At 37.7% G+C, this 25,858-nt stretch overlaps 1 protein-coding gene across 9 annotated transcripts in view; it reads right to left on the bottom strand.

Moving 5' to 3' along the window:
• Nucleotides 1-25,858, bottom strand: part of trpm3 (transient receptor potential cation channel, subfamily M, member 3) — a 146,449-nt gene that overhangs the window by 30,282 nt on the left and 90,309 nt on the right. For all 9 annotated transcript variants that reach the window (XM_025006129.2, XM_037977343.1, XM_017417204.3 and 6 more), the window contains exons 7-12: nucleotides 21,334-21,508; nucleotides 20,781-20,904; nucleotides 10,477-10,549; nucleotides 4,570-4,670; nucleotides 4,227-4,361; nucleotides 4,078-4,128 (exon numbers count right to left, since the gene is read on the bottom strand). In XM_025006129.2, coding sequence (XP_024861897.1) covers nucleotides 4,078-4,128; nucleotides 4,227-4,361; nucleotides 4,570-4,670; nucleotides 10,477-10,549; nucleotides 20,781-20,904; nucleotides 21,334-21,508 — 659 coding nt within the window. The remainder of the gene's footprint in view (nucleotides 1-4,077; nucleotides 4,129-4,226; nucleotides 4,362-4,569; nucleotides 4,671-10,476; nucleotides 10,550-20,780; nucleotides 20,905-21,333; nucleotides 21,509-25,858) is intronic.

Genomic DNA, 25,858 nt, shown 5'->3' with positions numbered 1-25,858 from the left:
TGGCCATAAAACTCTATCCTCGATGCATCTTTCCAGTCCTCATTTCAGTAAGCCATGTTTTTGTCTGCGTGTTCACTTGAAAATTGCAGGTCTCGCACAACAAGGACGTTTTTGTGACTAGATTAAATTTGTGCAATGTCTCTCTAAATGCAGAGACATCCACTTTTTTTACAAGTTCTGTGAAGTATTGCGGTTCTTGCACATCTCTCTCAAGATCATTCTGATCTTGGGATGACTTTGCTGAAGAGGCCAGTCCTGCATGAACTCACAGTCCTTTGAAATGTACACCCCTTAAAATAGACATAGACATTGTCATTACAATAGAAGAATTTCTGAAGGGAGTTTGAATTCTCACTCCAGCAGGAGGTTCTTATTTAGTCTTAAGACCTCCAAAAGGCAGTTATTAAAAAGTGCACCTACTGACTGCTCTGTTTAATTAATTTATTTATTAATCATCATCAAGAAGCTGACAACAAACTAAAAACGTGCTATTTGTTTGCATTACTTTTATAGGCACAGATGAAATGTTCTTTTTTTGGGTGGTGGTGAGAGACAGCAACAGACCCCATGGATGTGCTTTGCTTTTTTTTAAGACTATAAATTTTGTTTTCCAATCTCTTATAATCGTAATTGAATAATACTGATGCACTTGTCCTTGCCAGCAAAAAGCTCCCTGCTGTAATTCACTGTATCTCCGGTAATTGTTTTGACTTTGTGCGAAGACACACTGGGAGTTTACAGCATTACAGTTTTACAATTTCTAGAGAAGAAGGTAAATTCTGAACAGCTTTTTACTACTAGGAAAGTTATTTAATTTTTTTTATCTTTCTTTCTTCTCTCCTTACATACTAATCTCAGATACAGCAACAATTTAAAATAGTTGATTTTATTATTTCCAGGTTTTCATGCTGACTAATTACCTAAATTCAATTTCACAAATTACTTTTGGAATCTAATTAACAAGGCAGTTTTAAACATATCCAGTTACGTCTTGATTCCTTTACCTTTCCTTATTTTTGAGATTCGTCAAGTTGTACTGGGACCAACCTTTTGCCACAATGTTCATTTTCTCTGCAGGACAGCAGGTTTATGCTTTGGAAGCTGCAGTCAATGAGCCACTCTCTTTGATTCGCCTGATTCTCAACTTGTCTTTGATTCAATCTAACAAAAGGACCAGGTTACCCTGAAGCCATCTTACATTGGCTCCTCCAACTAATATCACCATTAAGCTCAGAAGAAAAGAACCGACAGCTGCTGACAGAACACCGAGACAATCCTTAGGGAGTAATGAGAACGAAAACAGCGATGACATGGTGACTCCACCCGCGGGATAGCAGTTAAATCTAATTAGCATCATATGCAGATAGGACAATGACACACAAACATTTGGCCACACTAATACATTTACACACACCTCTGCAACAACAGGATGGTAATAGTATGCCATGCACTGAAGTGGGTTTGGCAGGATGGTGAAACTGAGCAGTGAAATATCATGTGCTGTATTTTTCCTGCACAAACTTGAGATCAGAGTTGTGTTTAGGAACACGTATCATCTTTATCAACTCTCAGAGGAGCATGTGTGGACATCATAAGTAACACGTTAATCAATAAACATTTTTTAAATGCTAATAGTGATGTTGTTGACCTTTCCATCATCCCAACAGTGGGATCTCTCCAAAGCTGGCATGCAAACACACACTGAATCTAAAAACCAGGTTGTTTTGTTAACGGTTTTGACACTGATAACTGATATGATATATATAATCATGATTGTATTAATTTACATAACTGAACAAAAAGTCCCTCTGCAAATAAGGCGCTTTTTTGAAGAGATTGTGCAAAACCAAACTCAAGGAATTAGCCAATAATCTAAGTTGAAACGAAACCAAAGATATAAAAAAATGCTTTACCAATAAAGTTAAAAACAAATAAATGCAGTGCCCACTGAGGTATTTTTTGATATGACACGCACCTTTTCCACTGTGGCCTCACTTTACTTACAGTTGGCGGAGGTTTACATACAGTCACCATAAGCATAAATGTCAGTAAGTTTGGGCTTTCAACGATTTACTCAAATTGTTCTTTTTCCAGGGTGGAATGGTTATACAACATATAACTTCAATGATTAGATGCATATGTTTAAATTTATTATGGATATATTAATCCACACAGGGTCAAATATAGACATAATATCACCAACTAATATTTGGTAACTTTTTCTTAGCAAGTTGCACCTCAATCACATGTTTTCTGTATCCATCAACAACCTTCTGATATAATTCTGGCTTCTTGACAGATTTGGTGGAGGTCCTTTAAACTGGTTGGTTTCCAGGCACAGACCTTGATTAAAGCATTGTCCACAGGTTTTCAGAGGGGTTTAGGTTGGAGCTTGGGTCAGTAATTCCAAAATCTCAGTGTTAGCCTGATTTATCCAATCAGACACCAGTTTTTAGGTTTGAAAGCCTCACCATTACGCTTCCAAACATACTTCTTGGTATAGTGGCCAAATGACACAGCCTTTGTCTTGTCTAACCACAAAATGTTTTTTTGGTTTTTTTTTTTTTCCAGTTGTAATTTGGCCTCTCCATATGAGCAGCTGCAAACTTCAGTTTGGCATGTAGATGTTACTTCTGGAGTAGGTGTTACTTTTTTGTCTCAGTCTACTATATAAAATAAATCTGGCTTCAGTGTGGACAGTGACACTGATGTTCGAGCAATTTCCAGTTCATGACAGGCTTGAGACTTAGTAATTTCTGGGTTGTTCCCAAACATCTAAGCCAATTTCTTTTCATCTGAAGGTGATGGATGAGTATTGGTCAATCCAATGAGCACTGTCAAACAAATCATTTTTATGCTGGCAAAGAGAAACTACAACCTGCAGTCAATCTGATCAATAACAAGACCTTATTAGGTCTTGGTCTTGTCAAGTTAAAAGACACTACAGAGCTTTGAGAGCCCCTTTCTAAAAGATTTAGGTGAATGTATGAACATATTTGAGTTTGTGTGTATAATTTTGTGTGGATTAAAAATAATTCCACAAAAAAATCACTACAACTAGGAAGTTAGAGCACATCACCCCAGTTCTAAAATCCTTACACTGGCTCCTTGTAGCTCAGAGAATATACTTTAAAATACTTCTGCTAGTTTATAAATCACTGAATGGCTTAGCACCCCAACACATTAAAGATCTGCTGTTGTTGTATCAACTTTCCAGATCACTCAGCTCTTCTGATTCTGGTCTACTCTGCATCCTCAGAACCAGAACCAAACATGGAGAAGCAGCATTCAGTTTCTATGCACCATACATCTTGAAAAAACGACTGAAACACTGAGTTTCTTTAAATCAAGGCTAAAAAACCCACCTGTTTAGAGTTAGTCTTGAATCATAATAAATGGATGTGCACTGGTATCTCATTTGGTGACTGTATGTTGTTGTTTTTGTATGTTGTTTTTAAGACTTTTTAATTTTGTGTTTTTATGATGTAAAGCACTTTGAACTGCCTTGTGCTGAAACATACTATACAAATAAACTTGACTTGACTTAAATAAATTCAAGGGTATGCACTCAATTCTTGTTTTGAAGAATTTGAAGTTGTATGCTTGTTAACCATTCCACCCTGGAAAAAGGAACTGTTCAAATAAATTGTTAAATGCCTAAATTGAATGCTCATGATAAGTCTGATTAAACTTTTGACTGCACGTTTACGTCCTGTGGCTCTAACAATATTTAATGCGAGTGTTGTTTGTTTCCCATGGTGGTGTGTGTCGTAGAGAAAGTAAAATTGTGACTCATGAAAGCCGTTGGAGTCGTGCAAAGCTCTTCAAAGACAATGCAGCGCACAAATCCAGCCGAAAGAGAAAAGCCAGCCTCTATTTGAAGTCACCAGCTTCTACAGCTACCAAAATGTACACGCACACGCACACACAAACAAATGCAAACAAGGTAACTTAGGCACGCCACAAAAAAGCAACACAAACTCTCTTTAGTCAAACATGTCCTCCTTAATACACACAATTTGCAGCCAGTGCGCCTGAGCGGCTACAAAGCTGCTGAGATGGCAGTGATAGTCGTACCTTTTTTACATCTCTGACAAGATGATACAGCGTGTTTGATGGTCCATGTCGCTGTTGAAACAAATGGGAAAAAATTATACAGTATTTATTTAGAAAGAAAAAAACAACACAAAACATGTCTACGTTACTATATGTGCGGCTGCTTTTACCGTGTTGTAGAGTTCCTCCAGTCTGGAAAGTGTGAGGAAACGATGCATGCTGACTCCATTTTCAATCAGCAGCTTCACAAAGTCCACTCTGTCCAAAACTAAGGCATCCAGCATTGCCTGTTCCAGAGAACCAACCTGATGCATAAAAAAAGGAGAACATATAATTATAAAAGAACTGCACGCAGTGTTTAATTGCATTCCTTTAAAGTAAAGGACTTTTATCAATTTTTTAATGTTATGTCAACTCTTATCATTAGTAAAAATGTATTTTGGGTTGAACACTAGTTCAGGTCTGAGACTCAATGCCAAACCATTACGTGGTGTGGTATTTATTGATTCTTACAGGCCACTGCTGTCCATAGATGAAGATTTGACTGCGTGCAATGTCCACTCTGTTCCACGCAAGAGCCAAACTCAGCTGGTCTGGGGCTGAAGCGTTGGCACCTGGGATAGATAAAAATGTATAATAAAGTTTTACCAAAAAATAAAAATAAGAAGACCGCTAAGACTTTTCTGTTCATCTATGTGTACACCTCTGAATCAAAACTGGTAACAATAAGGTGATTAGTGCATTTTATATTTCTAATTTGGTTTCATCCTCTTTAACTGTGTAGCATTATTTCAGTCAAAACTGTGTATTGATCTATTTTGCAGTTCTTGCTGATCTTAAATAAGTGGAGTTCTTTGAGTAACAGATGGTGACTTGTTTTATTGATGTTCCGATGAAGGAGGCAATCATTTATGACGGGCAGTCGCTTTGTATAATTTGGGCTCAGTCAACCTGCGTTCTGCTGAGTAATTCACTGCTTCTTATTTTGCTCCTGCTTTCATGTGGGATTGTACTGGCTGTAAAAAAACAAAACAAAACAAAAAAATAACCTAACCAAACCCTCAGACAAACGTGCAGATGTATTTGGCAACAAGGGTTTGTTATTTGCTTGATGTGATTTTAAACTACACTTAGCTCCTGCATAAAATGTCTGCCAAGTTTTTTTTTTAAATTTTATTCAAATTCAAACATTTCTTTGCTTCTTGGGTAGAGGCTGTATTAGGAATATTTACAACTTACTGTTTGTTTTAAAAAAACAGCACCAACTTAATAAAATTATCTCATACAAAGGTAGCACCCACCACCAAATATATAATTAAAAAAAAAAAAAACAGCAAAACGGGTTGGGTTAGCTTTTTATGATGCAGTGGTGTGTTTTTCATAAACGGTGTTATGGTTGCAGAACTTTCTATTGTTTAACTAAATCCAATTATTTCTGTTGGTGAAACTTTTTCTTGTTCAACTGGCTGCAACTCAAGGACATAATCAGTCCACTCCTATGCTTTCCTCTTAAAAATTCTACTTTTTTTTCCTCCCAGGATACCTTTATTGACTGTTTTAAAGAAATACTCAGTTCTGACAGGCACACGTTTATTTTGATGCCTGTCTTCTGATTGTTTTGTCATGAAAACAAAGGAAATGTTTTATTTTGTTAACTCTCCCATAAAAGTCATGTTTGCGCTAGTACTGCAGGCAGTGCACCTCCTCCTACAAATCTGATCAGTCGCAAAGTTTTGTTTAAAGTCAAACAGAAATTTTGATTTGCCTTTATAGGGATCATATAGGCAGTTCTCTTTTTTCAGATCTTAACTTGACCTCCAACATACCCTTTCATTATTACATAACACACTGAGGGAAAAGCTGCCTGACAACACTTTGCCATCCACTTAAAGCCTTCTGCTGTTTTGTGATAATCAATTATTGATTTTGCAGGCTGCTGGGTATTTGCTTTAAGAGGCCATTGCTGCTGACTGTTGAAAAGACCTTTGAGAAGTTTTAATAAAGTTTCAAAATTTGTATCGTGTGGCTTGTCCTGCTTACACACAAAATTTTTAAACAGTTAAACTTTAAATTGTAATTTTGAACAAGATTGTTCACACCTTTACAAAGAACAAAAGAAATATTTAAAATTACATAAAATTGAAAACACGGGATGCAAGGAGTGGCATTTTGAACAGGACAATTGAGAAAGTAAAACATTTCCTTTGTTTTAAAGATTCAGAAACTGATGACGAAGACAAAAGAATAGTAGTGAGTAGCATCCACAAAGAAAAGGTACCTTCCTTTTGCTGCATTTCATTTCTCGGTAAAGCACAGACTAGCAGATTTTAAATCAGATAAGATGTCCATAACTTTGAGACGTTACAAGATTTTCGAATCAAAACTAAAACTTAAATTTTCTTCTGACTGCTGAGTGACTGAGATGAAAATTGTGCTGTGCTTGCAATGTTTGTAGCTGATGCTCCACAGAGGAATTGCATTGACTTGCCTACTTTCTTTATCTGTAAATTGTCATGAGCCCTAAAACACAAAAAAGTATAATCTTGTCATTACATTTCCATTAATGCTTTAAAAAAACAATCTTTGCTTAAGTACAAAAAACATGTTTTTAACTATTAATTTTATTGACAGACATATATACTAATAGAAATTAACACATCCTTTCACACTAAAACAATGTGAAAAGATGCTTCAAAGTGTGGTTGTGTGAAGTTATGAACAATAATATCTTACCTGCAGTACATAGCTCGTTGAACAACCTTAGTTTGGAGAAATAGAGTTTAAATCTGATGAGCTAACAGCTAGTCTGTGCATAACACCCAGGACAAAGTGGACTGCTACCATCTTAAAACAACTCCAAATTAAAAAAAGACCATAGCAGGTAAACACTATTTTATAAACCTTTGTCAGTTTCACATTACACTGTTTTTTTCCACATCAAATTATATGATTATTTCCAAGCATAAATAGCGACAGCAGCTATCTGTAGTTCTTTTGATGCAGCCTGGTGCACTTCCAGCAGAAATATCATAATATTTATGCCAGGAAAAAAAACATGTAATGCAAAACTGACAGTGATATAAAGGCTTACAACATAGCATTTATGTGAACTGCAATAAACTGTTATTTAAAGATACCAGCAATCCACTTTGGTCCCTCTCTGACTTGCAACTAGCTTGTATGTCAGGACAAGATTAAACTCTATTTCTTAAAACGAGGAGATGTAAGATATTATTTGTTCATGACCTTGCCACAGGACCCTACTTCCAAAAGCCTGAATTCTTCCTTTGAGTCTGTGTAAGATATGTTGTGGCTCACAATGTTCTTGTCCGTCACTGTTGTCAAGGGTAGTCTAACACAGAAGCCACATTAAAAATTTACTCAACCAATTTCCCTGAAATTCAGAAGTGAGATGAGGACCACATTTATCAAAGCCACTGTAATGCAGAGATGTAAGTACCCTAATCATCTCTTGAGTGTTGACAAGGTGGTGTAATTTTAATAAGCCCACTAAAATCATCACTTTACACAGTGCACTCTGTGGCTTAAAGGTCTGAACAGAATTACTGGAGCGTAACCGTATGTGTTCAGTCGGAGCCCCACTAATAACACGCAGCACTGACTAATAGGAGCTTTAGTGAAGATATATGTGTATCAAAAGACCAGGGTGGCTCTGGCTCTTTATCAAAGACCAATGACTTCATTTTTCTTTTCTGCCTAAAGGTTGAACTGCAGCCAACTTACTTTGTGTGTCCAGTCCTCAGGCTATTGACTATCGGAGACAGCCGACCATCAATTACTCCACTCAGTTGGAGTATGACTCTCATGCTGCTGGTTCCTTCCTGCTTTGTCTTTTTCCACTTGTCCTAATCGCTCATTTTCCCACATATCGACACACTCGCTGCCCCCCCCCCCCCCCCATTTTTCAGACTTTTCTTCTGTTCTCTTCACGCTGCGCATTTCAGACTGAGCTGTGTATTGCTACGCTTCAGGCAGAAGCTTAGTTCTTCGGCAAAAGGTTCTAATCCAGTGTTTTAAAAAGCTCCCGGGTGGGATTTTATTTTAAACGTGCCATCGACTCTCAAGCTGCAGAAAGAAAGTTGCACATAAATCAACCATCATGCCACTGACCACTAAGTCCCCCCCTCCCCCGCCCCATCTTACTGTTCTTCTCCTATAAGTTGTCTAATTATTTATGCAGTGTTTCCTTTCCTTTACTCTTTCTTTAAACCTCCTTCACTTATTCATTTGAATGGCATTCCTGTCGCAATGTGTACAGGAATAAAGAAAAAGGGATAAAAACAGAAGAGGGATAAGGGATAGAGCAACAGACGACGCGAAAAGAATACGTGAGCAGGATATGAACGCGCGGAGAGCATAAGAGCAACAGCGCATATAGAATGAGCCAAAAGATAAGGGAATGATCCATGAGCCAAAGAAATCATGCATCATCGCTATTACACATAAATTATTTAACACACTTTACTTTTTCCACACTTTTCTTCTCCAAAATGTAAGTTCTTTCTTACAGCCCGGTGTGGACTGAAATGCTTCCCCAAGCAGCATTCTTGACATTATCAGTCATATGTTCAGAATCGCCTATCAGCCCCATCGGACTTGTTGCTGCTCGGTACACACACATAAATTTGTGCACTTTGCATTCATGTGTGGGAATGCTTGTGAGGAGGGGAATGGGCCATGTTCCCCGAGGAAGCAACAGAAACATGATCGATGAAAGCTACTGAACAGCAATCAATAGTATGGATCTGTCAATCTTTTAGTGAGTGTGTGTTTGTGAGAGTGTGTGTTTCTGCATAGGTGTGTTTGGGAAAGTAGGGAACAATAAAGATTCAGCTAAATTGCTCCCAGTTTGACTAACCACATTCCCTTCCTTTCCATTATTGGTAAATAGGTAACTGTTAGTATAGGGTATAGGTGTTGAACTGCTGAAGATGAGATCTGTAAAAGTTTGGGTAAAGACAGGATGCTTTCACTTTGGAACATGAAACTAGTTGTAGTTTAGAGTAAAGCAGGCTCAAGAAACAAGATCAAGGTCTGTGTTTAACCCTGATCTTGTGTTAATTTTGGAAATATTTGGTTTGGTTTTCTTTGAATAGTTGTGAGTTTTAGTATTTTGATTATTTATTTATGTTCTTAGCATTTCTTCTTGCCATATAATTGCCACTAGATACCCAATAGTCTTCGTTTAAAGCTTCTCCCATATCAAACGTTTACCATTAGTAATCACCACACCTCCTGTTACCACCTCTCCTTCTGGTTTATACACAATTGGGTTTTTCTTTGTCTTTGTTAGGTCATCTGTTTTCATCCATGGATCTTGTGATATTGCTGGTTTCTTTGCTTTAAAAGTCCTGTTGAGATCATGAAAGAGCCTCCTTTGTGCCTGCATTTGGGTCCATCAACACCAATGAGTAGTCTGTTGCTGAGACAATCCGTCCTTTTTACAAAATGGCTTTTGGCCACATGGAAAGCTTATTTTCAAATAAAAAAATGAAATTACATTTATTTAGCAAAGAGAAAGACAGTCATTTTCACAATTTATTGGAAGGTGTCAGTGTCTCCCTGTAATCATTTGTTTCTAACTACAGAGTTAATGAGCAGCTGTGTTTACAATAATTGAGGATTCTACAGGAATTAGTTTTGTCTCAACACCATGTTTCTTTTTACAAGCTTGCCTAAATGACTTTAAGACCAGAGGCTGTTAGACTGCAAGAGCTGGAGGAGTGCAGCTCAGTAAATATTTTATACAATACAGAGGTACCTATACTCAGAGTACCGCAAGTAACAAGTTGCCAAAACTGAACTGTGGTCTTCCCACAATATGTACAAGTCAGAGAACAATCTTATCTGATAAATGTGCAGCTTTATTTTGCTTTCTGTGTAATGTTAACAGTGAAAAACTGGAAATTATTTGAAGGAATATTTGCAGTTCTCAGATGCCACAACTGTAGCAGAAATCTTCAACAAACAAAACAAAAGATAATTATAAGTTAGGGCTCAGCATTAATTAAAACTATAATAGTTTTATTTGAATTATTTGATCATTGCAGAATTATTCGTTTTACTGTTCACTGTACAAGTTCATTTTTTGTTTTAGTCATTTTAAAAACTTAGTTTTCTTTAAAAAAAAAAACTAACTCAAGGCTGGGTCTGCAAACTAAGCAACTTGCTGTTTTACTACAGATTTATGGACCCTGAAAGCAGAAAAACTTATGTGCTTTGAAATAAAACTTGTCCATAAATTTGGAACATATGGGGAGTGCTTTCTAAAACACAATGTAATTTAGTGAACCAAAACCTCCAACTATCAAACTTCATTGCGGACTAGAGTGAAATTGAAGCCAATCATGCTTCAGCACACACACACGTAGACTCTCACACACACATGCGCAGACCAACCTTTGAGTAATGCAGTGAGGATGGCAAGGTCAATGTCCTGATGACCCTCTGAGCCCATCCGGAAAACTGTTATCTGGGAGACAATGAGAAAGAGATAAAAACAAAGAGAAAAAAAACACAAGTGAGTGTCTGTTTCCTGCACAAGCAAAACTGCCAATAAGTGTAATTTCTCTTGATCCATTCTGTTGTGGCTTCAGCAAGTGCATGAAGGCTTACAGCACAAAGAAATTCAATCACAAAGAGAAATTCAGCTGAGCTGTGTGGGAGTGCTTTCGTTAGCTGGATTAAACTGTTTCACTACAAACACTGCGGCTGAGAGAGGGGAGACAAGAGGAATTGATCTGAAGTGCTGTACTACATCTCCTTGCTGGACTCTCTTCTACCCTCCTCTTTTCTCCAGAGCAAAGGACATCACCAAGCTCACACACAGCTCGTTCACTGAGGGGAGGGCAAGAGTGAATTAGCTGCGATGGAACGTGAGAGAAGCAGCAATAAAAGCATAACAAAGGAGGACATCAAATGAATATGAACTACCGGTGCTCTTCATTACAATAAAAGGCTCATTTTATTTCTGCAGTTTGGACAATTTGTGGATTGAGCTGATGGGAAAAATGATACTTTACGGTGTAAGTTTAGGTTTTTTATCTGAGAGGCATCATTTAGCTGAACATTTTATATGTTGTCTGAGATAAAAGAGTGTTACAGTGAAAGGGGAAATTTGAGAATTAAAGCAGCATTTTGAGGATTTTTAAAATGCATACAGGTGCTCACGTGTGTGGGGACAGATGCCCATATGTTTGTAGGTGTGAAGGGCACCTTGTGGGAGCTGTGTATTGAAGAATGTGTGATCTGAATGCCTAATGAGCTATTCCTCTAATCCTTACTTCCATCCATCTCCTCCCGCCTCCGTCCCTGCAGCCCCCCCTGCTCTAAATGGCTTCATTTTGTGGAGCTTCAGGAATCTGCAGGCTCTGCATCTGCGTCTGTTGTTGCTTCCCCTGGGCAATGCTGCTGCGTTCACCCTCCTCTTCCTCGCTCAGTCTCTCCGTCTCTTTTCATACAGTCCAGTCGCACAAAGGAATTAAACTCATTGTTGATTTACAGGACAACTGGAGTTGCCTCATTCATCATTGGCACACTGTTTGTATTTGATGAGATGCCCTCTCCTCTTCAGGAGGACTATGAGATCTAAACGCTTGTGTTTGTGTTAGTATATATATATATATATATATATATATATATATATATATATATATTTCAATCTGTGTGTGGAGTGTTCAGGTGCCAATCTAATCAAAGGGTTTTTCTCCAGATGAAATTGAAGCACAATAAGATGTGAAGGTATCTCTTTTTTTTTTCCTTTTACACAAGGACCCCAAAGAGTGTAATTCAATTTTATTTTCTCATACTGCATCACACTGTATGTCTGTGTGTGTTTAAATGCATGAACAGCACCAAGATTATTCTTTGCTACAATGCGTCTTTGCAATTTGTCGAGCAGATATTACAAAAAGAAAACATATTACGAGTGCCATCTGGTGAACTAAGTGTGCAAGAATCATGTTTATATTAATCTTGTATGTGCTGTCATGCAGTGCCTTGTAAAGGGCAAACTATATGTATGTTAAATGGAGATTTTTGTACAAGATTAGATGGATAAACAAAGAAAAATTGAGTCCAACAGGGACTCAGCTGATATACAGCTTGCCTAATTTATTCAGCTGGTACAGATGGGATCGTTGTGGCGATTCCCACTCATTTTTTTTATTTTTAGTAGCTGACTGGGGAGTTCCTCTACACACTCATTTGCTTGCGCGCACACATACACGGACAGGATTTTTGGCTTCCTTCGGGACAAAGATAGATTATAGCCTGGCATCAGAATGATGATTATAGAAGATGTTCACATTTGTTTCTATTCTCCTCTCTCTATTCAAGCCTCAAAATGCATATTTCCACTCCCCTCCTTCCTCCCATCATCTGTTACAACCACCTATCTTGCAACACCTCCCACTCTGGCATCCTACCCCAACCTCCAATCCAGTCTCTGTTCTTCCTCTCCTCTTCGTCACTGTTCAATTCCTCCAATTACACCCTCAAGGTGACCCTGTGGATATGTGCTACCTGTTATCACAGAGGCTGTACGAGTAGAAAGTTGAGCATCACATCCTCTGTGACATTGCAATTGTGCTGGTTTAATCTCAGCAGTCCCACAGAGAGTCATCAATAAGTGAGAGTGCAATGTAAACAGACGGCTTCTCCCTCTTTTTTTTATCGTTTTGTCCAAAGCAAAGGGGCTCAACAGTACTTATTGTAAACAAATAGGCTCCAAGCTGTGGTGGAAAAAAAATGGCATCTTCATTGTTATCGCCGGTCAAAAGGCAAAGGTGGACAATAATGTTTTTGCCCGTGTCTGTATGTGAGGTTGTCTGTCTGCTACTAAAATAACTCATGAATCACATGACAAACTTTAATGAAACTTGCAGAAAGCAGTCGTTGGATGTACATCTACCACTGATTAACTTTTGGAGTCAATCTAATTCAAGATGGCCACCACAGCTGATCAACATTAGCCAAAAGAAATATGGCTTAAACAGTTTTACAGATACTGAGCTAAAATTTGACATGTAGTAGCTGAGAGTCATTAGCAACACATACTCTGAGTGTGACACTTTGCCATGTTGCATAAAATTGTGCATAACATTATTTTCAATGTTTGATCATCATGGATACAACTAAAAGATGATCTTTGTCTAAAACTCTGGAACGAAAGGTGACGGGAGAAATGCGATCCTTCAAGAATGCTAGGCTTTTAATTGTTGTTTTTGCTTTCATTTTTTGCTTCACACTCTAATTGCATTTTGACATAAATAAAGAATTTAAAGTAAAAGAGTAATAGGGAGAATAATGGAGGTAAAGATGGACAGGAATAGACATAATGAAGCTAAAAAGGAGGTGTGTCTTCTGTAAATAAAGACAGAAGGTGTAGGCTTAGGTGATGACAAATTGGCAAAGGGAGACACGGAAGCATGCGGTGCCATCTTTCTTTGTGTGACCAGGTTTTGTTGAAGGATTTCTCCATCTTCAGAGGTGGTAATTTACTGCCTTTAAAGACGGAGCGCGGATGGAAAACTGCACTTCACACTCCAATAATTCAGACTCATTGCACAACATTCATCTTCATTTCATGGGCAAGGACCCTACTGATGTTCCAGCATGTTCGTGTTCGAAAAAATGTCAACAGCGCACTCTTGTACCTTTTACCCAAGCTTCTGCAGTCAATATGTTAACAACTGTAGATGCTCAGAATTGAAGGTTTTCATGTTTATATGAGTGCAAAACATTTTAATATCTGCTTAAATGTGTTTTCAGAAACAAAACATTGGTGTATTTTCTTTTGTATAGCAAAAAACACAGGAATCCTTCACCAGCGTGGCTACAACTCTTCTGTATCACATTTAACCATCCCACTTTCCTCCTGTTCCTCCATCAAAGTCCATTTAAGTCACTCTTCCTTTTTCCTCATCTTCCTGCAACTACTTCTCCGTTTCTCTTCTCCGAAAGGTGGAGGAACACTGTGTGCTGGTACTTTCTCCTCAATATTTAATCTAAATTAAACATATAAAGATGATTCAAAGTTAAATTATTTATAGCAAGCTCTGAGATGCCAGGACAGCCTCCCATCCTCCAACAAATTGGAGGAGCGGGTGGTGTGAAGCATCCATACTCATTTAATTGGACAGCATAATAGTTTTTTATACTTTCGGTGTGAAAACAGTCTAAAAGGCACTAACTCACACAGTCAGAGCTTCTTCCACCCTTCTTACATGGGGGATTTAAAAGAAACATGTGCAGACATGAATAAGATAATTAAATTTATGATTCCAATGCTGTATATGATTTCGGGTTAACTTTTATGATAATTATAAAAGACCTCATCAACATGCAGCTCTTCACACACCTGCTACCCCACAATAATGCTAAAAATCTTGCACACAAGTCTTGCTTTGCAATTATCTCTCTTCTATATTTCAGAAAACAAATCAATGACCAGAAATAAGACTGCACACTTGAAATAAGAGTCTATTGTCAAAGCATATAATTGTAATTATTGTTTGTAACTAAAAAAGAGCACTTGTCACATGTCTAATTTACTACCATTCAAAAACTACAGCAGCATAATGGTAATAATATAGTGGATAAAATCTATAATGTGTTATAAGCAGTCTAGAATCTGATTACACAGCAGAGGCAACAGGGCCAAAACTCTTGCATGCAGTGTCATGAATAAACCAGCATGCTTAAAATGTAGAAAAAGAACAGCTATTTTAGTCTTAGTCCTTCCAACAAATTGCCCCATTTGCCTCAGAGCCAACACACCAGCAGCACTGTCATATTGGCATCCTTTCAGGCCTAGCACAGACTGCTGATAATGCTGCATTCGCTGACGGTGAAAAGTGATCATATTACCCTGTCAGGTTTTATCGTCCAGCTCTTTACCTGAGTGTTAACAGGAGATGCTAGTACACGTTTTAGTACATACAGATCATTTCAGCATATAAAACTCAGAGTTAGAGTTAGAGTGACCATAGATACACGCCCCTCTAAAACTACTGGAGAAGTGAGGCATATTCATTTCCTTTTGCTGTAGGCTGAAAACATTTGGGTTTGGCATCAAAAGCTGAATATGAGACAACAGAACAACACTTCCGCTTTTATTTCCAACTGTTTATATCTGGATGGGATACAATAGTAAAGTTTAAGATGAAAAAAAGTATTGGAACAGATAGACCTAAAATAGGTTGAAGGGGATAATAATTAATATCTAGTTGCAAATCATTTGATTGCAATAACAGCATCAAGCCTGTGACCCAATGACATCACCAAACCTTTGTGTATTTATTTTGTGAAGCTTTTTCAGGCTTTCTGCTCAGCCTTTTCCAGATGTTGTTTGTTTTGGGGAGTTAGTCCTGTCAGTCTCCTCCTTATCAGGTAAAATGCTGCTCAACAGGGTATAAGTCTAGAGATTGACTCATCTAGTTTAGAACGATCCGGTTCCTGCCCCTGGAGAACTCCTTTGTTGTTTCACCAGTGTGTTTTAGATCATAATCTCACTGCACAATAAAGGATCTCCCAATCTGTTTGGTTGCATCTTTCAGAAACAATGTTTTTGTAGACTGTAAAACATCATTTTGCCTTTCCATCACTTTGGTAAAGGTTTATCTTTGTCTAATCAGTCTATAAAAATTTGTCCCAGATGTTTTAAGGCTCATTTCTGTGATTTTTGGCAAATTCCAGTCTAGCCTCCTTCCTATTCTTGCTAATGAGTGGTTTTTATCTTGTGGTTTAGCCTCTGTACTTTTGTTAATGAAGTACTCTGTGAACAGTAGATTGATCTCTTCATTTTTGCCCTCTGGAAAATGTTGCTAATGTCACTAACAATTTTAGGCTTTTTTTTTTAAAGCTCTCACAATATTTCAGCTGTCATCTGCTGATGCTTTCCTTGGTATTTTTTTTACTTTTTACACCACTGGAATCCTTCTTTTTCAGGACATCCCAAATGGTCAGACAGGCTATGACTAATATTTGTGCAACGACTGTGATAGATTTCTCTTCTCTCAGCTTCACCATCGCTTGTTTTTCACCCATAAACAACCCTCTGGTTTTCATGTTGGTTCCTCCTGCATAGACTATAAATGCGGTATACACAGGCTAAACCCAAACCTGCTTCATTTATGGTTTGAATAAACAATGTGATAGGACACCCAGGCAACAAAAAACAACAACAAAACACATATCAGTCACATGTTTTGATACTTCATGTTCACCTAATAATTTTGTCTTCTGTTACAAATAATGGTATCTTTTAAGTTAAGTATCCGATACAGATGGAAACACCTGAAAATAAAACCCAAAGTGTTGCTCCGTTGTCTTATATTCAGCTTTTGATGTCAAACCAAACATATTCAGTCTACAGCAAAAGGAAAATATTTTGGCCTCACTGTTCCAGTATATTTATATGTCAGAATAGATCAGAAAACCATTTACTATCAAAAAAATAATAAACTTTTTTTATTAAAAAAATAAATAAACATACAAAAGAGCTCAGTTACAATAAATCTACATAAATACTAAAAGCTCTGAGAATCTTTGCTCTATGAGATTTTCCATCTCAAATAAATATCTGTTGGTGTTTGTCCTTGGGATTAGCGTTTAATTAGCACATGTGCGTGGATACACGCAATCCTCTGATTATTTGTGTAAGGACATTATGGAGTGATGGCGACCTTGAAATAACAAAAAAAATAAAAGTTAAACATCTTGTACATAAATTCATTTTTTAACTTGTGTTCCAGCAGCTGTAAATGTGTGTTCATAAAAAGCTAACACAGTTTTTAATTTTTCTTCCATAAAGAGAAAAATGAGAGAAGGTAAAACCATAAGCAACATTTATTTAGTGAGTCAGAGTGCCATAAGTCACCAAAAGAATTTTAAAGACACTTTTTGGTTTTGTTTTTTCTTGAAATTTTTAGCAATTGTGTGACAACTACCGATTTCCTAATGTGTGAACTTAGGAAAGCACCAGGTGTTGCAGCAGAGCAGAAAAATCTAACTAAAACCAGTCTGTTTCTGCTTCTTTTCTTTATGAGAGAGTTTTAACTGAAAATGTTAGTGATTAAATGGAAGAAAAGGTTTTATTGCTTTCGATGACAGAGAGCCTTTCTCGTTTTAAAAAAATCTATAAGCAGTCAAACCGAGGTGCTCGGTGAGGGAAAGGCTGTGCACTGTAGTAAAAATACACAAGTATGTTATCACAACAAAAGTAGTACTGACTTTTAAAGGCTTAAAATGCAGCGTAGTGGAAATCTAAAATGATCTGTAAACGACTAATCTTTCTCAGGTTTTGGACTCAAATTTATCTGTATATCTGCATCACAGCTCCACATTAAAAAAAAAAAAAAACTTTTTATAACCATAGCACTGTCAGCTAAACTGAGAAGCTGTACCCTTTTATATCTAAGTGAGTGCACTAACTGTATCATCTACCTTTATAAGTGTTAAAACCTATAAATTTGACCCTGGGGTTATAACTTACAATCAGAAAACACAACATCTCAAACTCTACAGAGAGCATGAAAAAAAAACAACATTATTTGCAGAATTAACTTTTCCAAAGAAAATAAAAAACTGAATGATGTCAAAAAATATTTGTTTTGATCTGATGAGATCAAGAAATCTATTTTCAGATTCGACTGGCACTTGTTTGTTTGTTTTAAATTGACTTGTACTCTGTATTACAAAGCAGGCTTAATGACTAATTTAGGTAACTTCGGGTTCAGTCAAGTTCAAGAGTCACAAAGCTGGTTATTTTTTTTACCTGGGTATGTTACTGGAAACCTAACCTGCTCTGGAACAGTCCTGGAAAAGTTGAACCTGCTTCACAGTACAGGGCCCAGGACTAACAAAGTGACAGCATAATCCTAACAGTAAAGCATGGAAGTGGGTGTGTGATAATATGGGCCTGCCTAATTTCAAGGGTGAAAAAGATAAGACATGTTTTCTCTAGAAACTTGCCAGAGAATAAATAATATAGCTTGTTATCAACCAAATTTACATAAGAGTGTCTGAAGGAGCAAAAGTGACCTGGCATTGTGCATCAAATCATCCATCCATCCATCCATCTATGCATTTTCTTTACCCGCTTCTTCATCCCGGGCCGCAGGGAGCTGGTGTCTACCTCCAGAAGTCACTGTGTGAGAGGTGGGGGACACTCTGGACAGATCGCAAGTCCATCACAAGGACACAAAGAGACGAACGAGACAAACAACCATCCATGCTCTCACTCACACCTAGGGACAATTTTAAGAGTTACCAATTAACCTAACATGAATGTTTTTGGTCTGTGGGAGGAAACTGGAAGACCCGGAGGAAACCCATGTGCACACAGGGAGAAAAAGCAAACTCCACCCAGACAGGCCCCAGGCTTGGAGGCAATTCTGCAACCTTCTTGCTGGAAGGCGACAGCTCTAACCACAGCACCGCTATGCTCCTCCAACACCATTTACTGGAAAAGCTCAATTCTTTTATGGGTAAAATAGAGTTTTGAAACTCAGTCCCTGCCTGCAGCAACAAAAAATACCCAGTTAGCCTTATTGTAAGTTTGTACCATCAAATCACCCTTTTACTGCTCAGTTTCAACATGACAGTGGTAGCTCTCTTTTTAAACCAGAGAGCAAGGCAGTATCAGATTATCTGAGGCTACAGCTGCTTCTGCTGAATGATTCACACACTATTGTCCTTCTGCCCTGGTGAGCAGCATTCAGGAGCTCTGTCTGACTGACTGAACATCAGTCAGTCTCTAGAGTCCCACAGAGGGTGAAATCAATCCATTTACATGCTGCAAGCTATGACCAATTCAAGCCTGCACAGAAAATACTATGCACACTACTGTATGTGTGTGTGTGGATGTAGTCTGTCTGGTTTGTTGTAGTAGCTTATGTTTTTAGAAAGCACACGAATGAATTGCGTTAACTTAGTATACTATTATAATTTTCTGCACCCTAATCATTAGGTTAGATGCTATACTGAAATCCAGCTCAACACTTTTCCAAAAGTTTAAAAATGAAAAAAAAAAGTGTATTGATTATAACTAGAATTTCATATGACCAGGCTAAATAAATTAAGTTAAACTAGTACTGATAAGAGTATTTAAAAGCAAAAATAGCAATACTAGCATCAATAAAATTCTAACAATATGTATTTCTGATAACAGGAAGTATGAATAAAATTACTTTAACATACACATCAACTATTTATGTAAAAAAGAAATGTATGAATGTGTTGCAGTCAATACGGCAACCAAGTCAAAACTCTCCCCAAAATAGCTCTTGTGAAGAAAAAGATACATTAAAATATCAAAACCTTTTTCCATCAGGATTTCGTTTGCCCTTTCCAGGCTACTGTAGTAACCTGGTGGTGCCACACGGTGGTCAGAGAAAAAGATCTGTGTCATCTCTAAATGTAAATAATTTATTCTAAAGTAAGCAGTTTTACTTTCTTTCATTCTTATAACTTTGTTCAAAATTTTTGATTCTGTTTCTGCCAGTAGATGACACTAAACCCTACATGCAGTAATGCTAAGGCTTGTAGAAATACCACTTCATTATAAAGAATCAAAAATGTTCTCTTCTTTTTTTTAGGTGGGATTGTCAGAAACCTGTGGCAAAGAACCCAAAGTGCAGACTCAAAAACACAGGGGAGACTTGAAATGAAAAAAACTAAGCTTTTTAATAAAAAGAAAGAAAAAAAGACTGACATGGCAGATAAAGAAAAAAGGAAACCCACTAGATAATATAAAGAGGAGTAACAAGAGAAACCAGGAACAGACGCATGAGAGAACAATGAACTGGGAGTATAAGTAGGTTAAGAGGGATCATTAGTGAGAGACTGCAGCTGAGGCTAACGAGCAGCTGAACAGGTGTGGATGATTACCTGAAGGCAACGATGACTGAAGGAAATCAGTGGCCAAAAAATGGTAAGTCTACAGTTTTGCTGAATGGTTAAAAAAAGGCAGAAACTAAAACTTCACTGTATGACATACACTGTGGGAAAAGTTTTGTTCATCCCTGAGAGGTCAGAGCCACACTGCGACAGCGAACACAAACTTATCGACACAGTTTTGTATCTGTGGCTCCAGACGTCATTAATCATATTACGACTCACTCTGATCTTAAACGCACTATATGCGTCACTCCACATCACCCCGACCTCAAGACAAATCTTCACCTTGAAACATTCCGATTTATGCTGCGAGGACCTGCTCCTTGTCCTTACGATGCAACTTTGTGAAAAGATTCATGTCCCCTTAACATGCGGTAATAACCACACACATTCCACACACTCTTGACAAGACATGTCTTGACCTAAACAGTTCCGAGGGGAAACAAGGTGGAGGGCAGCGGGCCCTAAATGTCATCTGAATGCATTTGCATCTACTTGACATTACACGTTCTGCTTAATAGATTAAGTTATAATAACTTCAGTCAAAGTTATGTATTGAGGAATCTTAGCTTGATTGTTTGTTTTTCTTTTGCTGTTCGAACAGCAGTGTTTAAATGACACTGCCATTTTATTTTTGTTTGCTTTTTTGATTGTTTAATGATGAACGAACAGATGTATTTTGCGATGCCTGTACTTTAATATTACATTTAAACGCAGCTCATTAAACTGCTTTATTCTGCATCTGCAGGTATGAATGTGAATGTGCTGGTTTCTGTGCGTCTGCATGTAGGAAAGGGACTGACCAGTTCCTTCTTCTTCATGCACTCCATGAGAATGATGAACAGATGTTGAGCCTGTGTGCGGCTGTAGGTGAAAGTCTTCTGGATGGTCACCAGCAACTGGTCTCTCAGAGACTCATTAATTATACTGCAGAGGAAGAGAGGTGTGAAAAAAGAAAAGAAAAACTGTGTCAGGAAGGAGGTAAAATTTATGGTTATAGGGCAACAAGAAAATTAGATTTATTTACCACTAAATGAAAACAGTTATTTGGGACTCTGAGTCCAAAGTGAAGTGTAAATTTGAAAACACACCTACAGCTGTTACCGAGTGTGTGAAATTACAAAAACAGCTGAGTTGCTTGAGAATTATCCTAAAGATATTCTGAAAGTTTTAATAAGAAAACTTTTCCACCCTAAAACATAAGTGTATTGATGCTGAATAGATCGAAAAGGACACCGTTATATCTATCTTCATTGAAAAAAGGTTTAGTCTAATAGGCTTTTCATTTAAAAATCACATGCATTGCAAAGTATTTGTCAGTAGATTACTGCATTTTGTGTGAACATGAGCTCATACCCTCCCTCTTCAGAGTATTTGTGTCCAAAAGCCAAGATGTCCGAGGCTCTTCCGCTGCCATCACACACCACCACAGGGACCGGAGGCGTGTCCCTGAGGTACTCCAGCACAATGGAGATCACATTAGGGCCTCCCTCTACAATGAGAGCCACCACTGGCACGCCCTGACCAATACCTGCACATAAAGAAGGAGTGGGAGAACCAAGAGGTGAGGAGGAAAAGGAGGAAGAACAATACAGAAACTATATAAATGCAAAGACGTGAAAATGGGTGGAGTTGTGAAAAAAAGCAACAAATAATTTCACTACATCTGCAGTCAATTAAAAGACAAACTGTTCTTGATTTCTTAGCAACAAGATATAAAAAGAGATTTCATATGACTCTAGTACCAAAATAGTTTCTAATCATGAGAAAGACTTTTCTGAATTACCCTTTCATCAAATAAAATCCAGTGTTCTTTGTGTATTTGTGTGTATGTGGATAAGTATGTGTGTTTGAAATCTGTTTCACAGAAAAACAACAGCTTGCTTCTTCATAGGCTATGTGGGGTAATTATACATAATTAACAAGCTTGTTGTTCCGAACATGGTGAAACTATATACAGCTGTGATTTAAAAAAAATAATCTTAACACTTCTTTAAATCTCTAACTGGGTGTTTATCATCCAACATTAGCCTACATATCAAATTATCCAAATCTTTGGTCTCATTATGTGGTGTGAAATCCCAAAGTCAGTAGCTGCACACCAGCTTAGAAGAATTTTAGCCATTTTTTCTTTTTCACTAAAAATTTTCAATTAAAATGTTGTTAGGTTTGCTTACATGGACATCTCAGTTTTACCAATATTTCTGTCCAATCAAAATCTGAACTGTGACTTTTCATATTATCTTAGTTTTATGGTTTTTTTAATCACTTTATGGAAAAAACAAATTGTGTTTTTAGGGTTGCAGCGTTACTTTTTGCATGTTTCACGTTCCATAAATGATAACAAGCCTTTCTGGCTCAAATGTATCAAAACAGGTTCTAATTATAATACTACCATCACCATGTTTTGAAGATGGAAGAAGTTTGTATGTTTCTGTGTAACATGGCTCACACTTGTCTCTAATGGAACATTTTAAATCACTTTTGATTATCACATTCACACACACTAAGTATGAGTATTTTTGTCTAATTTATTATTTGTCTCTGGATCTGATGAAGTCATGAAGTCATGAAGTAATTCAAAAAAGAAAGAGCATCACAAAATAGTTTTGAAGATTTTAAATGTAGATTTGAATGTATATGCCTGAATGCCTTCATTTTATTGTTTCCATCCTCCTGGCAGCATTTATATCCTTGTAAGTCTCCATCACAGTCCCATAGTGTCCCACTCTCTGTAGTTTGTTCACTTTCCCGACCCGTTTTCCCCACATACACATGCTTGCTGTGTTTTGTTGAAGTTTTCCTTTCCACAGCCACCCTGTTCTCATCCACCCCTTCCCTCGGTGCTCCACATTATCCTGAATGTTTGACTCTCCTAATTCAAAAGCTGTGTAACTGCCTCATCTTCCCCTCCCTGCACCCTCATCCCGGCCTGCATAATTCACAGAGGAGAAACACGACTCGCCTGCCTACATACTGTATGCACACGCTCACACAAACGTACGCCAGCGAACATATTCGGGACTATGCCCACCCCGCCGTGCCTCACACAAGCTCGTGTGGCCTTGCAACAGGGACAGTTACATAAGGAGAATATTTTCAGGGTCTTGCCTACTTCAAAGATGTAAAACGCCACTGTGCTACAACACATCACACAACCGCACATCAACAGAACAGAATGTGAGAGAGGAACAGAGCGGTGACTTCCGATTTGTTTCTGATTCTTCTTTTTCCATTTGGATGTCTATTTTTGTTCTTTCCTTGGTGTGCATGCGTGCATGTGTGCGTGTGTGCAGCTGCGTCAGATCAAACATTGATATTGATGACAAGTGAGATTTGCAGGTAACATTGTAGTAGATTATTGTTCAACTGAATCCCACCGAGGAACAGATGAGGACGGGGCAAGCGCAGCTGCGTCTTGGTTAATTGGGTGGAAAAAGGAAAATTCTGCCAGTGTGCACAAAGAACCCCACACAGACATCCTACAAACACACTTCCAGTCCCACAAACATAAAAAAGGAACACTTATATTAGTAAAATACAAATTAAATACGATGAACTTTTGCCCTTTCATCCCCAAAGATCTTTTGAGCTCTTATTAACAGTTACCTGTTAAAGGGGCGGTTGTGGATCAGTGGATAGAGAGGTTGTCCTCCAATGAGACAGCTGAAGGTTCCATTCCACCAGCCTGCCACATGTCAGAGTGTCCCCAAAGAACCCCTCGCTGCCTCTGGTGTGCCCCATCAGTGTATGAATGTGATCTAAAGCACTGATTAGACTCTATAGAATGATTTATTCAGGTTAGCTTTGCAGAGTGCTGGATGAATGTGATGAGGGCAGATTGCGTTGTAAAGCGCTTTGATTGGCTAGAAAAGTGCTATATAAGTACAGTCCTTTTACCTTTCTATTAATAACTACAGCATATCTTGTGGGCATGTAGGTATTTTTTTTTAAATGATAAGAAAATATTCCACAAGGCATTTGAATCAGTAATGGTAGATAAGTGAAATGCATAAATAATCAGAACTGCGGGAGAGGCACAATCTTTTAAAACAAAATAATTCAGAAGAAAGAAATTCACAATTTCCCCAAAAAGAATTTCAGATTTCTTTTTTTCTTATGCTGCCAAGGTGCCACGCCACTTCACTCTTCACGGCTGATTGAGTCTGGCTCTAGTCTGACTTCCCAGATGTCAACTACTCGTCTTGTGTGGCATTCTGCTCCCTTTCTAGCATCTGGAGCTTACAGTTTTCAACATTTCCCTCGCTACAGGAAGCGGCAACCTCTGAGTTGCTCAATTCATGCTGAAAATGTCTCATTGTAATTATGCTTTTGATTGTGCAATAAAATGTACAACCCCCACCTCAAAATGAAAACAAAACAAAAAATTCCCTCTTGACACCATTTTCTTTTACCCAAAACAACTGGGATCTCTTTACAGGGATACAAACAAAACAGGGTTTGTTTTCCCTAAGCACTTTCACAAGTGCCTGCCAATAATGAAGATTCTCAAGGAAACCTTCTTCAAACCTTTTCACAAATTTGCCCAATAAATCTATGAGTTTCAGATATATTTTTTTCCTTTCAAATTTATGACCCATCGCCCACAGTTTTGCAAGTTTTGTTTTATTAGGCTTAAAAATCTCAAACAGCCTCACAGACCAATAAGTTCATAATCTCAAAACACCTCACAGTCAGAAAAACGTTCACAGTTGAAGCCATAGAAATCTGTGGAGGGATGCATATTACCAGAGTTTTAGAAATGATGAGAAATGATGGAGTTGCATCTGTTTTGGTCAAACCTTGAAAACACTGTTATGTGCAATCTCATACTAGGCTACAAGATATCACACTCAGAGTCTGGCTTGCAAATGACTCTCAGCTACTTCCACATCATATATGAGCTCAGTTGGAGATCATACAGTAATTACTTTCTGAGAGTTTCTTTAAAATTAATTTAGTGGTTCATGAGACATCTTTGAAACAGACACAGGAACACTTGCACACACAGAAACACTAATAAAACATTATCATACCAGTTGTGGGCAATAACTATTGATCAAAGGGTTGAACTAGGCAACATACCTATATAACAGTATATACAGTAAGTCTATTTAGAATAAAACTGGATTGTAGTTATTTAAAATATGAGTTTCTACAAGTTGAATTATATTTTCAATGTTTATTCTATAAAAAGAATGTATTTGCGGATATTGTCAGCTGAAAGCCCAGTACATCTGAGTAGGAAAAGTGACTTATAGGAAGAATGATGTCTGAGATATTTGAAATGATGATTGTGGAAAAGAAGAATGTCATTCTGAATGAATTAAATCATGGATATAAGCCACAACTAATCTTTTGAAGGGTTTTCAGATATTTTAAACCTGTCTTTAATAGTACATTTAGAATCGTAGATATCTTTAGTTTCAATTTCTACTCTTAATGTGATTGCAGAAAGAAAGCATGTTATTGTGACTTGGAGAAATATTATGATTGATATCTAAAATAGTAATTAGAGTGAGGAATGTGATTTGGACAGGACACATTACTGTTTGCTCAGATTATTATGCATGCACACATCAATTTCACTGGGCGAATAACTATCTGGCACAAATATAACTTAATAATGTCCCCTATGTTTTTTTTGTTTTTTTTTCCTGCTCCTGGTGGAAGGCGGACGTGTTTCTTTTCTCTCTGTCTCCTGGTGCCCCCCCCCCTGTCTTTCCTTTTTCAAAGCCTCTTTTTGCATATTTTCCAAAAATTTAAGGAATATGGATCTGATCAGCTGGTTTCTCAACGCAATTGATACAATTTCCTCGACTGGGTGAAGGAGAGTCCAGTCTCGGGATATGTCTCGCTGGGTATACAGTGGATTCCTGGC

This window comes from Kryptolebias marmoratus, linkage group LG1 (assembly GCF_001649575.2).
Source record: "Kryptolebias marmoratus isolate JLee-2015 linkage group LG1, ASM164957v2, whole genome shotgun sequence".
NCBI classification, from domain to species: Eukaryota; Metazoa; Chordata; class Actinopteri; order Cyprinodontiformes; family Rivulidae; genus Kryptolebias; species Kryptolebias marmoratus.
This window is presented reverse-complemented; position numbering and strand designations above follow the sequence as displayed.